The sequence below is a fragment of the Eleutherodactylus coqui genome, chromosome 2, assembly GCF_035609145.1.
Source record: "Eleutherodactylus coqui strain aEleCoq1 chromosome 2, aEleCoq1.hap1, whole genome shotgun sequence".
Lineage (NCBI taxonomy): Eukaryota > Metazoa > Chordata > Amphibia > Anura > Eleutherodactylidae > Eleutherodactylus > Eleutherodactylus coqui.
This window is the reverse complement of record NC_089838.1, coordinates 49150704-49164330: the sequence shown is the minus strand read 5'-3', so window position 1 is coordinate 49164330 and position 13627 is coordinate 49150704. Positions and strand designations below refer to the sequence as shown.

The window sequence follows — 13627 nt, the reverse complement described above, 5'->3', positions numbered from 1 at the left end:
GTTTGGCTCAGAAAGTTAAATCCCTGTGTGTGGACTCTTTATTACCAATGACTGGATTTACCTCAAAGGATGGAACGGTGGCGTTATGCGTGACAAAAAGGACTAAGGTAATCCATCATTGGGTTTCTGTGTTTTCATAGCCTGCCCTCGGCCCCTTGGACATGTCCCTGGTTACCCTCCAGGTGTGGGAGGTAGAGCCACTGTTACAAGGCCCAAATTCTACCCTGCTGTCTCCTGGGCTGGAGCTCGCTCCTCGGATGCTTCGGTCGCACAACTTTTGTCCTTACAGATGTTTCTGGTATTACAGCTCACCTTGTTTATTGATACTGCAATGGCAGTGTCGATACTAGTGAATGAAGACTGGCTGTGCCACACACTGGTTTGACTTTCTGCCAAATCTAGAGACAACTCCTGTCTTCATGCTTTCACCCTACCAGTCTGGATCTGGGCTTCACTGTGGGTCCCCAGGATATTATACTGGAAGCTGTCTTGGTTATGTGGCTACTCATGCAACTGCTGCCCAAGACGCAGTACCGGAGTGTGTGAACACAGGCGTAGTTAGTGGAGTGAGTAATCAATGTTGACAGCATAAACTTCAACACTGAGTAGTAGGTTCAGCACAGTACAAACAGGCCAGAAGTCGTGGCAGACAAAATAAATGGTCCATAGAACAAGCCGAGGTCAGGAGTGGAGAATGCAGAGTAGTCAGAGTCAGTAACCAGGAAGTCAGCACAAATGATAAGCACCTCCAGCTGGAAAAGGAGACCAACAACTTGGGCGCCTTCCTTAGAGAGAAGGTGCTTGATATTGCAAGAGCTTTCCTGGGATCTGTGGAGAACAGAGTGACAGGACATGTGCTGGCCCTACAAGATTGCAGACGTGTGCATGCTCTTCTGGCTGCAGAGAGAGAGACTGATGGGAGGCCAATGCATGGCATATGACGAAGCCATGAGAAGAGCACATGTCATGGCTGTCATCAAGGATCCAAGATGACAGCTGTGGACAAACATGTCTATGATTAAGAATGAAACAGTTGTTGAGAAAAAAAAGAGACCTTTGTTTCTAATCCAAAAGAGCCCGTTTAGGCTTGGTCCCCACTATGACATTTGATGGTCAATGAATCATACTAAAATGTTTAGTAATGCCAGAAGTAGCGCCTGACCTTAAGGATTTCTAATGAGTTAAAAATGTTGCACCACAATCAGAAGAATTCAAAATGGTTGCAATTTTTGTGATCATCAGTAGAAAAAAGAAAAAAAATCACATAACTCAAATTGTATCACAGTAGCATCTGAGAATTCAGGTTGTATGTCCCAAATCCTTATGTAGTACTGGCTGACTGTTTAGATTGTAATGTGTCTTTTACTAGCAATTGAGATAAATACATCTTTTATATATAAAGTATAATCCATTTTTATATACATTTTTTTAAACACATTATTTTTTAATAATATTTATTTGCTTAGATTTTTTAGATGATTTAGTAGTGTTTAGTTTTTTAGATTTACTTCTTTTAAGTGCTTTAGGCTGTTTTTTATTTGTTTGTTTTTTAAAATATTTTATTCATTTTATTTCTACTATATTTTTAGATTTTTTTTATTTGATTACATACTTTTAAGGTTTAATTTAAGAATTAAAGAAAAATAATTATATTTGTAAAATTAAATTCCGATTTCCCATTATTTTTTTTTTTAGAATTCAATTTTTTATTTTGATTTAATATACGGTATATTTTTTAAGATTTATGTCTTAAAAGGGTTGTCCCATGATCACCATCTATCCTCTATCCACAGGATAGAGAATAATGTGTTGATTGGTGGGGGTCTCACCACTGAGATTCCCACCGATCCCGAAAACGGAGTTTCCATGTCCCCCGTCCTCATCACTGCGGACTTACTGCACCTACTGAAGTGAGGAGGAGATTGAATAGAGCACTGGTTGTGCAAGAACAATGTCGCTCTACTCACTTTTTTCAGCTCCACTGAAATGAATGGAGTGCTCACCGTGCATGCCTGGCCAGTTCTGCTTTCATGCTGAAGTCACTGCGGGGAAAGAAGCGACCCCTGCAGTGCCAGACAGATGGGGCACGTGACCTTCATTTTCAGAATCTGTAGGGGTCTCAGCAGTAAGACCCCTACCAATCAGCAAGCCATCCTCTATCCTGTGAACAGAGAAGAACTTGTGATCCTGGTTCAACCCCTTTATGAGCTTTTTTTTTTTTGATTTTCTGAGGTTCAAGGTTAGATAGATAGATAGATTCCTATTTTTCGTGCCCAGCTTTTCTTTAGGATTTACATAGGATCCCTTTTTATTCTGAACATCCCTCCTACATGTTTATACCCTAGTAAACATTTTATACATAGATAATGTAATATTTGCAGCCATGACTCCCCATTCAATCACACTGCGTTAGGAGTTAGTGGATTTACTGATTGCTGCTGTTAGCTGAATGAATGGTGAAGAAGACCGTTGATTAGCATTTTGCTTAATTTCACCTTCATACCAGTGGGCATTCTATCAGGTTGTCAGGATTATATGTTTAATTGTATAGCAAGGAGAAAAGTAAGCAGTGCATGTCTGGTAAAAGGAGTGTTTTTTTTTCAATTTTACTTATATTTAATCTCATCAGAGTCATCATGGTAGACGTCTGGAAGGACCGCCACTGATGTTTTTGTTTCAAGTGCATCAGCAAGAAACCCATAAACCAAAAATATGACCTTATACATAGCAGCTCTATTTTGTTAGGACTGTTGCGTACTATCTTACAAAGGTTGCACAGTTATAAACTACAGGATAGTCCATCAATAGTAAATTGGCTAGGGTCTACCACCTGGCTGATCAGCTGTTTGCTTGGCTGCTGCACTTGTGCACAGAGGAAATGGACAGCTCTCTACTCACTATAGTGGCCAGGTTTGGTATTACAGGCCATTCAGTTCAATGAAAACCTGTAATACCAAGCCTGGCCACTACAGTGAAAATGGAGCTGTCTGCTTCCTAAAGAAATCAGCTTGGCGCAAAAGCACATCGGCCTGGTGAACAGTCGATAGAACTCCCACCGATTTTACTATTGATAGCCTATCCTGAGGCTAGGCCATCAGTAGTTTACAACTAGAAAACACCTTTAAATAGGCAATAAACGTTAGATTAATGTCAGCTGAGCTCGGCAATTCCAATGGGATTAGTCCAATATCTAATGTGTATGGCAGCCTCAAGATTCTCTGCCGATGAGAGTTGTTGGACAAAAGTATTGGTCAGTTGGATATTAATATAGCCCGTACTTTTGTTCTTGGAGAGATAAGCTGCTGTTTTACAACTTTTTACCCTCCCTTCTCCATTCAGAACACATGCATGCTTGACCAAACATTCAGCCAACAGCGATCTAAAATATATGGCTAGCTTTACCCTCAAGGACTTCTTTTGAAGAAAAGAAAACTACTTGCTTATTTTTGAGGGAACTGAAGATGTACAAACATTTTTTTGTTTTCAGATTGACTTGACTGATGTGTTGGGTTTTTATAATTATAAATTTTTTTTTGACTTTTTTTTACAGTTTTTGAACAGATTAATTTTTCAGTATTACAGTAAAGACAGCGCCCTCTACATTTCATAGACTTTTTTGAATATTTATAAAATTACAGTATGAACAGCCCATATGAAGAGGGCGATAGTGACCGTTTCTTCTCATTGTCTTGATTGGGTCTTGTATATCGGGATAGAAGCATTGATGAATGGGATATGTTATTGTCACCAGCGTATTCTGCCCAGTGTTCATGTTTTCTTCTTTTTGGCTTTATTTTTTTTAGGAAAGTGTTGACCTTGGAGAGATCATGTATTCCCTCTGCTATCTGCCCACCGCTGGAAGGATGACTCTAACTGTTATCAAGTGTCGGAACCTGAAGGCAATGGACATCACAGGATCATCAGGTATGTCACTCGTGAAAATGTCTTATAAAGCAAAATGATGATCGCTGTTATTAACTTCTGCTCTGTAGTGACAGGATCCAGATTAAAAATGTTTTGTGAGTTCATGTCGTGTCAATTCTACTCTTTTTCCTTTCTATTACTTTACTTTTGTACTTTCTTTCCCATTCCTAGCCCTTCCTTTTTCCACTTGCATGATCGTCTGCTCCCCTTTCCTTTCCCTTCCTGTACATTCTTCTCTTTGCAACCTTTTTCTCATTTCTTTCCATTCTTCTATGCATCCTTTCCTTTTCTTGTCTATTTCCTTTCCTTTACATACATTCCTCTCTTTTTGACCCTACCGCCCTTTCCTTACATTCTTCTATGCATCCTATCATTTTCTTTTCTATTTCCTTTCTCTTTCTATTTCATTTTCTTTTCTTGTTTATTTCCTTTCCTTTTTCTTTCTTTTTCCTTTGCATACATTCTTCCCTTGGCACCCTTTACTTCCCGCTTGCTTACATTCCACTCTTTGTACCATTTACTTCTCCCTTCCACCCTTTCCTTCTCCTGTCCTTACATTCTTCTTTTTGCGACTTTTGCTTCCCCCTTCTACCCTTTCCTTACATTTTTCTCTTTGGAAAAAAGAAAGTGGTTCTCAAGGTATCTTCCAAGTTATTGTCCAAGTTATATAAAGTGCCTCTCAACAGGTCCCCCATGGCGTAAAATAACAAAATAGCTGATAACGCTACCCGTGTCTCCGCTGTTTTCTTACAGGCTGCAGTCAGCCTGTGATATCCCATAAGCCTGCTGCTGCAGCCAATGACGGCAGTAATTGCTGAGAGTTGTCATTGGCTGCAGCAGCTTGTTTGGAGATGGCTAATGCTGACCGCAGCCTGTAAAGATGATGTCAGCCAGGAGACCCGGGGCTACCAGTGGGAGACAAGCAGGGAGCGGTATCAGCTGTTTTGTTATTTTACGCCATGGGGGACCCATGCGATAATCCACCCGTTTTTTGTGAAATAACTAGATAAGAAATACATATTTCTAGATGTTCCACCTATTTGGATACAAACAGAATCAGAAATACCGGACACTGGCACTTACTACCAGCACTATCTCTTTGCTATTTGGCAAGTGCTTTGCATCTGCGTTTCATGACTACTTCAGAGCTTAGCAGATTGTACTTGTGCTTTGGCACTCCAATTGGCTGGTAGTTACTTATCGTACCATCCACTTCAGGAAGGGGGGTGACCCCTACTTATTGTGACACCTGTTCCAACGGGAATAACAGTATTAACTAGCTGTTGTTTGTTGTTCCAGCCACTTCAGTGAAGATTGCAGTGTTAACTGCTACTTCTTGTGGACCCGTTCCAGCAGGAATCACAGGATTAACTAGCTCAGGGGTCCCTAACTCCAGTCCTAATGGACCACCAACAGGTCATGTTTTCAGGATATCCTATAGTAAGAACACCTATGCAATGTTTGAAGCACCAACAATAATTACATCACCTGTGCAATACTGAGGAAATCCTGAAAACATGATCTGTTGGCAGTCTCTGAGGACTGGAGTTGGGGAACACTGAACTAGCTGTCATTTGATATTCAAATCGGTTATGACTGATAAGGACCATTTACACACACAGATATCTTTCAAAAGATTGAAAGATCAGCGATCGTTTTACATGAAAGTACTAATAGGCACTAATTGTTATTAGTACTTATTAGTTTCATTTGCATGCAAATGAGCTTCTAGGAGCTGTCACAAAACTCAGCTGGAGGTCTGAGCTCTGTAATTAGCTGTATTATTCAGCCAAGGAATCCCTATGCAGAATTCAACACCATGGACAGCAGTCACAGCCTGCAGTCCTGCTTATCAGCTGTGAGGGTAAGAAATGAGAACAGCAGTAATAATGTTATCAGCTGTTATCAGATCTCAGCTGGCAGAACACAGCATGCAGTCCTGCTTATCAGCTGTTCTGCTGAAGGATGGTTTTCAAGGAGAACTGAAAACTATCATTCGGCAGAAAACTGAAAGATGGGCACATTTAGGCACAAAGATGTCTTTTGAGCAAATTTTGAGCGATAATCATTGTGTCTAAATGGGGCTATAGTCCCGCCAACTCTTGTTAAAACAACTAAAATCCAAATAATGGGTCAACAACCTTGTTATAGTCTGGTTAGCAGTTCTTAAGTTAAATGATAAGTTGCTATATTAAAAAAAGTCTTAATTGCTCTGCAGGTGACCAACCCTCAGTACCTTTCTTAAGCAACATATATCATACATTCTTTTCTTTGCAGCTTTTCCTTTCCTTTTCCATACAGTCTTCTGTTTGTACGCTTTCCTTCTCTCCATTTATCTATTTCCTTTGTTCATTTTCCCCTTGCTGTCCTCCCATTATCTTTCCCTTCCCTTTTCCTTTCTTCCCAACCCCTTTCTATCTGTCCCATTCAATTTTTTCCCATTTTCTCATATTTTCTCCTCCCTTACATTCTTCTCTTCATCCCTTACTGTTTCCCCCAATTCCTTCCTTTTTACCCTTTCCTTTTCTTTCATTATATGTTCCTTCTTTTACCCCAAACCATCTTTCATCTTTTCTATTTCTTTTCTCATTTCTTATATTATCTGCCTCCTCACATATTTCCCAGAGGAGCATGGGTGGCCCTATAAGTCTTCTCACACCTTCTAGGTGCTCTCCTTAAAAAAAAACCATATCCTTCCCGACCCAAATGTATATCCTCTCACTAGCCAAGCCAGAAACCTACTGAACACTGATTAGGGCAATCACTCCAAAATAGCTTTCTGTACATGGTTATCTCTTCCTTCTGGAGACTATTCTGTTTTTGGCTTACAATTCCCTGTCATTATTACAAGGCTTATTAAAAGGTCTGACATTGACTAGCCAAAATGCTGCCTTCCAATAGGTGGCAATGTAAAGGTATTGTTCCATCTTTCATTTGCATATTTCCCAGAGGAGCTTGGATGGCCTTAAGTCTTCTCACACCTTGTAGGTGCTCTCCCTAAAGACAAATGATACCCTTCCCCCTTTTGTTACATTCCTTTAAGCTCAGATCTTTCTCTTTTTTTTTCCTTTTTCCTCTACTTCTCACCCCATGTGCTTTTTTTTCATTTTCTTTCCCTTACTCCTTTTTCTGTATCTCTCCCTTCCCTTCTCTCTCCTTCCCTTCCTTTAGCCATTTCATTGCCTTTTGTTCCCTTTCTAGTTTTGCCACTTTCTGTTAAATATGCAATGCAGGTGACATTTGGGCGTAGCTAAAGGCTCATAAGCCCGGGTGCAAAAGTTTATCTTGGGGTCTCCCAACGTCTCTTAACCCCTTAATGCAGAGGCATAACTTGAAGCTCCTGGGCCCCAATGCATGGTCCTCTTGTACTTGCTTGTGCACTGCACCATGATTGCAGCAGAACTCTCTTGCATGCTGCACCATCCTTCGATGGGCTCTTATAATGGCCTTCACTTTATTCTGCTTCATTTTCATCAGCATCACCAACTGTCAAAGATCTTCAGGGCTGGTGATGCACTAGCCACATTACCAACTGCATGACTGCAGCAGAGCTTCTACAGCGTTCAGAGCAGCCTGGTTTTCTGACAAGGGGGTGTGGCTTATCTTCTGGCACACAAAGCGCCTGAATAAATGGCCTCTGCCGTTCACTCTCTGCTGGAGCAGCAGGGAGCTCCTTCACCCTCTTTACATTTTCCTTTAACTCCCAGGTCTCTTACGAATCCTGCAGCTCGTCTTTTTCCGTGACCAAGTCCCATGAGGGAAGGGGGACTCCCTCCCCTTCCACACGGTGAGTCATTCTAGGTGATCCAGCTCTTAGGCCCTTGATTCTGTGGATGTGGCTTGTTCCACCTCTTTCAGCCAGACTCCGGGCATTTGACCCTGATAGCCTCTCTCCTGCTTTGCGGCTGCCCTGAAATAAGGCCTCCGCCACTTTAAGAACCGCTGTTCTGATTTCTTCTGGTGGTACTTCATCCTTGCTGTGGCGCAGTTCACAGATTTTATATGGCACGTGTGGCACCAAGGAGGTTCTCAGACCTTTAGGAGGGGGGCAGGGCTTAGCCTTGCATTCACTGCCCTATTATGGGGCTGATTCTTCCCAGAGATGAAACACTAGCTGAGTCACCACTGACATCATGCAGGACGCAGAGGTTCCTCTCCAGCGCTCGCAACAACCTGTCCCCCTCTCTCTCTTCTACCACTGCCAGGTTACTGTAGTGGCTGAGGCTGAACTTAACGCAGCAATCAGAGCGGCCAAGCTGCTTCACTAAGGGGGGTGCAGGGCACTGTTGAGAGGGAAAAAAAAAATATATATATATTCTCCCTCTGATTATTAACATGTTATTCCAGGGGCAAACAAGACACATCTGGTTATTGTGCATGCAGCCAGGGCAAGCGTTCCAGCAGCTAGTGCACAGTAGACAAGCAGACCTCGGGTGAAGCAATGGAGCTGCAAGTGTGGGAGGCCAGGTCTCTGAAATGGCAGCAGATAATTGATTAAAAGGAAAACTTACCTCCGACATTTCAGCTGAATACAACCTGGACAATAGGACCTGATTACATAATACTCCTGCATCCGATTACCATTCGAGGGGCCAAGAGGGTGCTGAAATGACTTTGAATCATTCTGAAAAGGTCCAAACAAGTGACAGCAATTTTTGTAATCAATTTGATATGCAATTACACAAATTCTGGATGAAAAGAACATGAAGACCTTCTATCAGTAACTTCAAAAGTTCGCCTATGTTAAATCAGCCTGAACGCTGCAGCCACTCAGGACTACGTTCACTTCAGCTCCTCCGTCATGGAAGTAACCTGTTTACTTCTTACCTTCTTCTGTGACATTCAGAAATGGCAATGTCTACATATAATCTCGAATGGGGCCCGACTCTACTGTAACTGACTCTGGCGGATCTTCAATTTGTGCTGCGTGTTTCTCAATGCCCTTGCATAATAAACACAGTGATGTTGATGTGCAGTGTCCTGTAGGGTGACCCCAGACACATGGCATATGCTGAAGAGCTGGGAGGGCAAGATGCTGGCTAGTCACGGTGGCACTTACCACGCTCCCTTCCGGAGGGACGCATGCAGCCAAGGCCAGGGCAGCGCTGGGCCTCTTCCAGACAACCCCGGCATTGGGATGCCCAACAAACAGGAGAACAGATGTGGGGATTGTCACGAGTGACGCCACCATTCTGGCACCCACCGGCATGAACATTGGCGAGGAAATAAACGAGCCACAGACAGGAGTATAGTACCTCAGGTCCCCGGGAACTGTTAGGGCCTGGAATAACTTTGCTTGCTAACAACTCCAACAATACAAGGCAAAGATAAGCAGTATTCCGAGTGCAGGTAAAATGAGACATATATATATAATATATATATATATATATATATATATATATATATATATATATATATATATATATATATATACAGACAGACTTGAAGATGAGTACCTCCACACAGCGATCCCAGACTTTAGGACGCCTGTGTGTGTGACAATTGTAGGCATGTACCTCCACTCAGCGGTCCCAGACTTCAGGACGCTTGGGCGTGAACAATTGAGAAAAGAAGAGTACTTCTGCGCTGGGCCTTGTGTGGAAAAGACTTAAGACTGGCGCATGCTCTCTCTCTCTCTCTTTCTTTTTTGGGGGCTCACTTACTGATCATACAGTACTTTCTACCAAACTGCACATTGGCTACTCCGACAGCAGTAATGTCACCGCAGGTTCTTCAACCAAGCAGATCTCTTTTACCAAACTACAGAATGGCTCCTCCCACAGTAGTGACATCACTGCAGGTTCTTTAGCTCACTAGATCTCTATGGTGGCGGTAGGTCGGTGTCTTCTGTCAGGACTGCTGAGTTGTGTCTGAGATAATAACGGCTTAGTTGTATTCCCATTTTGTTATTTTTGTCCTCCCCTTTCAAAATACCTAACTTTGTTGTTCTTCTGTCGGTCAGGCTCTGTGCTTTATATATGTTGTAGGACCTGTGATGATGTCACAAGGGGTGGAACGATGACATCACCAAGGGTGGAGCATGGGAAGCACCTACACACAAACATACATACTCCTGGTCAAGTGGTTGTTAATAGTTTGACTTTCTTTTTGTGTTTCTGTATTAATGTCTCATTCTCCTTCTAGATCCTTATGTGAAGGTATCACTAATGTGTGATGGCCGCAGACTGAAGAAACGCAAAACTACCACAAAAAAGAACACATTAAATCCAGTCTACAATGAGGCTATCATATTTGACATTCCTCCGGAGAACATGGACCAAGTCAGCCTCTCCATAGCTGTCATGGATTATGATAGGTACTCGGCCTCGTCACTTAAAGTGGAGGGATATTTCATTTTTATTTCCAGAAATCTCCTGTAATCCTTTGTTTTGTGCGTCGGTTTCGGAGGATTTGTCCGAGAAGGATAAATTTCACTCCATAAATTTTCATTATTTTGACAAATTTACCTAACTGAGATTTTCCTCACAGAGTGGGACACAATGAAGTCATCGGAGTGTGCAGAACTGGAGTGGATGCTGAGGGGCTTGGCAGAGATCACTGGAACGAGATGTTGGCATATCCTAGAAAACCAATTACCCACTGGCACGCATTAGTGGAGGTAACGAAACATCACATAATTATCTGTGACGCATTATACCATTTGATCTTTTTATTTTGTTGAATTTGGTGATACAAATGGTGTAGTCCAACTAGTTGCTGAAGGCATTGGCTCCATGGCAACAACAGCATTGCCCATGAACCACAGTAAAAAAAACTACATTACTCCAATTGGCACCACCATTTCCCTGTCAACAAGTAGCAAGCCAAAAAGTCAGCTCACAACTTTTTGCAATTTACTGAAACCACATTTTGTTGGTAACACCTGAAATGCAGTAGGGAAAATAGATCAAAACTAGTTCAAGGAAAACTGCAATTGATGCCTATAGCAACCAATCAGATTGTTCCCTTTATTTTTCAAAATGGCCTCTGAAAAATGTGACCTGGAATCTAATTGGTTGCCATGGTTAATGGGAGGAACACCTGCAAATTATATAAAACTATACAAAAGATCTTGTGTTTTCCATATTTCCCTCTGCGTAGTTCAGGCACTGCAGTGAATTCAGTGTAGAATGTAGGTGGAGGAGCAATATAAATTACTGCATATTATTATGACCACCTCCTACTTTCTACATTGGTAGCATGTAGCCCATAAAGGAAGTGATGTGTTGTGTGCTGACTTGCTGAGTGTGATAAGATGTGCGATAGGCTGTCTGCTCACATATCATTCATTGTTGTCTGGAGTAAAAGGGGTGATTTATCAGAGTTGCAAAAGGGATGATTATTGGCTTTCGGGCCAAGGGTGGGGGTATTTCTCAAACATTGAAAGTGTATCTTGAGTGGACAAATGGCACCACTGGGAATAACAGCCGTGGAAGCTACGGAGCACCATGAACCATTGATGTGACAGCTGAATGTTGGCTACGAGGGTGCACGAGGGCCGACAAATACGGTACAGTGGAGCAGCTTACCATGAAAATGAGCCGGGGGCTACCAGATGTGTTTTAAAAACAACAGTTCAGTTAACCCTACTGCATATAGGGCTCCAAAGCAGACAGATGGTCACTGCATCTATGCTAACAAAGGTGCATCAAAAGAAGAGGTTTTAATTTGTACGGCAGTATCGAAATTGGACCACCTCTAATTGGCAGGGGGTTGCCTTCTTCGATGAGTCACGTTTTCTGCTTCATCGAATTGTTGGACGTTGGCATGGAAGCCGAGAACAAGCACCCTGCAACCATGGCTGGAAGAACAGAAGCTGGTGGCGGGAGCAATATGGTCTGGGAATGTTTATTGTGGTATTTTCTGGGCCACTCATCCATGTGGAAGGCACTCTGAACCGATTTGGGTATGAATTCATCCTTCCAGATCATGTACAACCATATCTGCTGTTTGTCTTCCATGGGGCAGAGGGGATCTTCTAGCAAGATAATGTGACATGTCACCCGGCTAAAAATGTCCGACAGTGGTTGGAAGAGTATGACCAAGACTTCCAAGTACTTCTCTGGCCCCTTCATTCCTCACACTTGAACCCAACTGAGCATCTATGGGATCACTTCGATCGTCGTGTTCCCTCTATGGATCCTCCCCAACACACCCTTTAGCAACTGTGGAATGCACTGCAGTAAGCTTGGCTCCAGCTACCTGAGACAACCTACCACAGCTTATTCAGTTACTCCTAGCCCATCTACTGTCCGTACGACACACAGCAGTTGCTCTGGATATTAGCTGGTGGTCATAATAATGTTAGTCACCGAGACAGAGAAAGTCCCCTAAGGGGAAAAAAATGTATCACCGAGGGAACCACTAAATAATACTAAAATATAACTTTTATTATTTCAAAATTAAAAATATTTACAATAAGAGCGTGGTCAAATCTTAGATAGATGTTGTGCCTATAGTGACCACAAGGCACAATATATTTAGAATATGCTCCTTGGATAAATAGGAAAATTCATAGACTGTACTGACATATACAGGTTACTCGGTCTCAATACCACCATAAATAGTCACTTAGTACATATATACTGTATATCACCAGCTTAGTACACTATTTTCTTTTTTCCACACACTGGTAATAGAATATTGTATATTCAATATGTGAAACAGATACCAGTGAATGGTACACCATAGAGTGGCCGGGTAGGTTAAGTATACCCTTATAGCCACTACCTTAAAATATACCTATATATATGTGTGGAAAAAAGAAAATAGTGTACTAAGCTGGTGATATACAGTATATATGTACTAAGTGACTATTTATGGTGGTATTGAGACCGAGTAACCTGTATATGTCAGTACAGTCTATGAATTTTCCTATTTATCCAAGGAGCATATTCTAAATATATTGTGCCTTGTGGTCACTATAGGCACAACATCTATCTAAGATTTGACCACGCTCTTATTGTAAATATTTTTAATTTTGAAATAATAAAAGTTATATTTTAGTATTATTTAGTGGTTCCCTCGGTGATACAGGTCATAATAATGTGACTCGACTCTGTATGGACGACTCTGTGACAAAATAACTGTTAGAAAATAGCTGTTGTAACTTTGCTTCTCTCAGGACCCAACAAAGAGTATGTGGCCACGGATAGAACTGGATAATAGAAAAAAATTATGTATGCTTAGATATTTTTACTTTTTAGATTTTCTTGGAAAAAGCTTTGTGGATTTACATAAAAAATGCAAAAAAAAGTTAAAAAAAAAATCTGTTTAATACATTTTATATTCCTAGATGCCTGGTAGAGCAACCAGTTTTGACAGTCAAGGATCTTGTTCTTCTCCAAAGCCTCCTTTGACACCTTAGAACAGCTGGTATGAGATCTTACATGTCAACCACTTGCCTAATACACACGTGACCGTGTCAAGGAGCATGTTGTACAGCAACCAATCAGAAATGAGTTTACTGTGCAACGTGGCAACACTCAACGTCTCCAGTAGGAGGCATTAGCTGTCCCTGTGGTACAAGTAGAAGAAGGAAACTGGATCTGATGCCAACACAAGAACCGTGAGGGCACTTATGTTATTCCATGTGGTGGGTCTCCCTGAAATGTGTTGTACTTGACACAAACGCACTCAGGAGTAGTATTTCTATGTTGTTTTATATATCGGTAGCTTAACTGTGTGACCAAACAACATGACG

The 13627-nt window shown here is 41.7% G+C and overlaps 1 protein-coding gene across 1 annotated transcript in view; it reads left to right on the top strand.

Annotated features, from left to right (window-relative positions):
- SYT10 (synaptotagmin 10) overlaps positions 1–13291 on the top strand; it is a 63672-nt gene extending 50381 nt beyond the window's left edge. The window contains exons 4-7 of the mRNA XM_066590844.1: positions 3804–3924; positions 10069–10240; positions 10414–10543; positions 13220–13291. Coding sequence (XP_066446941.1) covers positions 3804–3924; positions 10069–10240; positions 10414–10543; positions 13220–13291 — 495 coding nt within the window. The remainder of the gene's footprint in view (positions 1–3803; positions 3925–10068; positions 10241–10413; positions 10544–13219) is intronic.
- Positions 13292–13627: the final 336 nt, after the last annotated feature.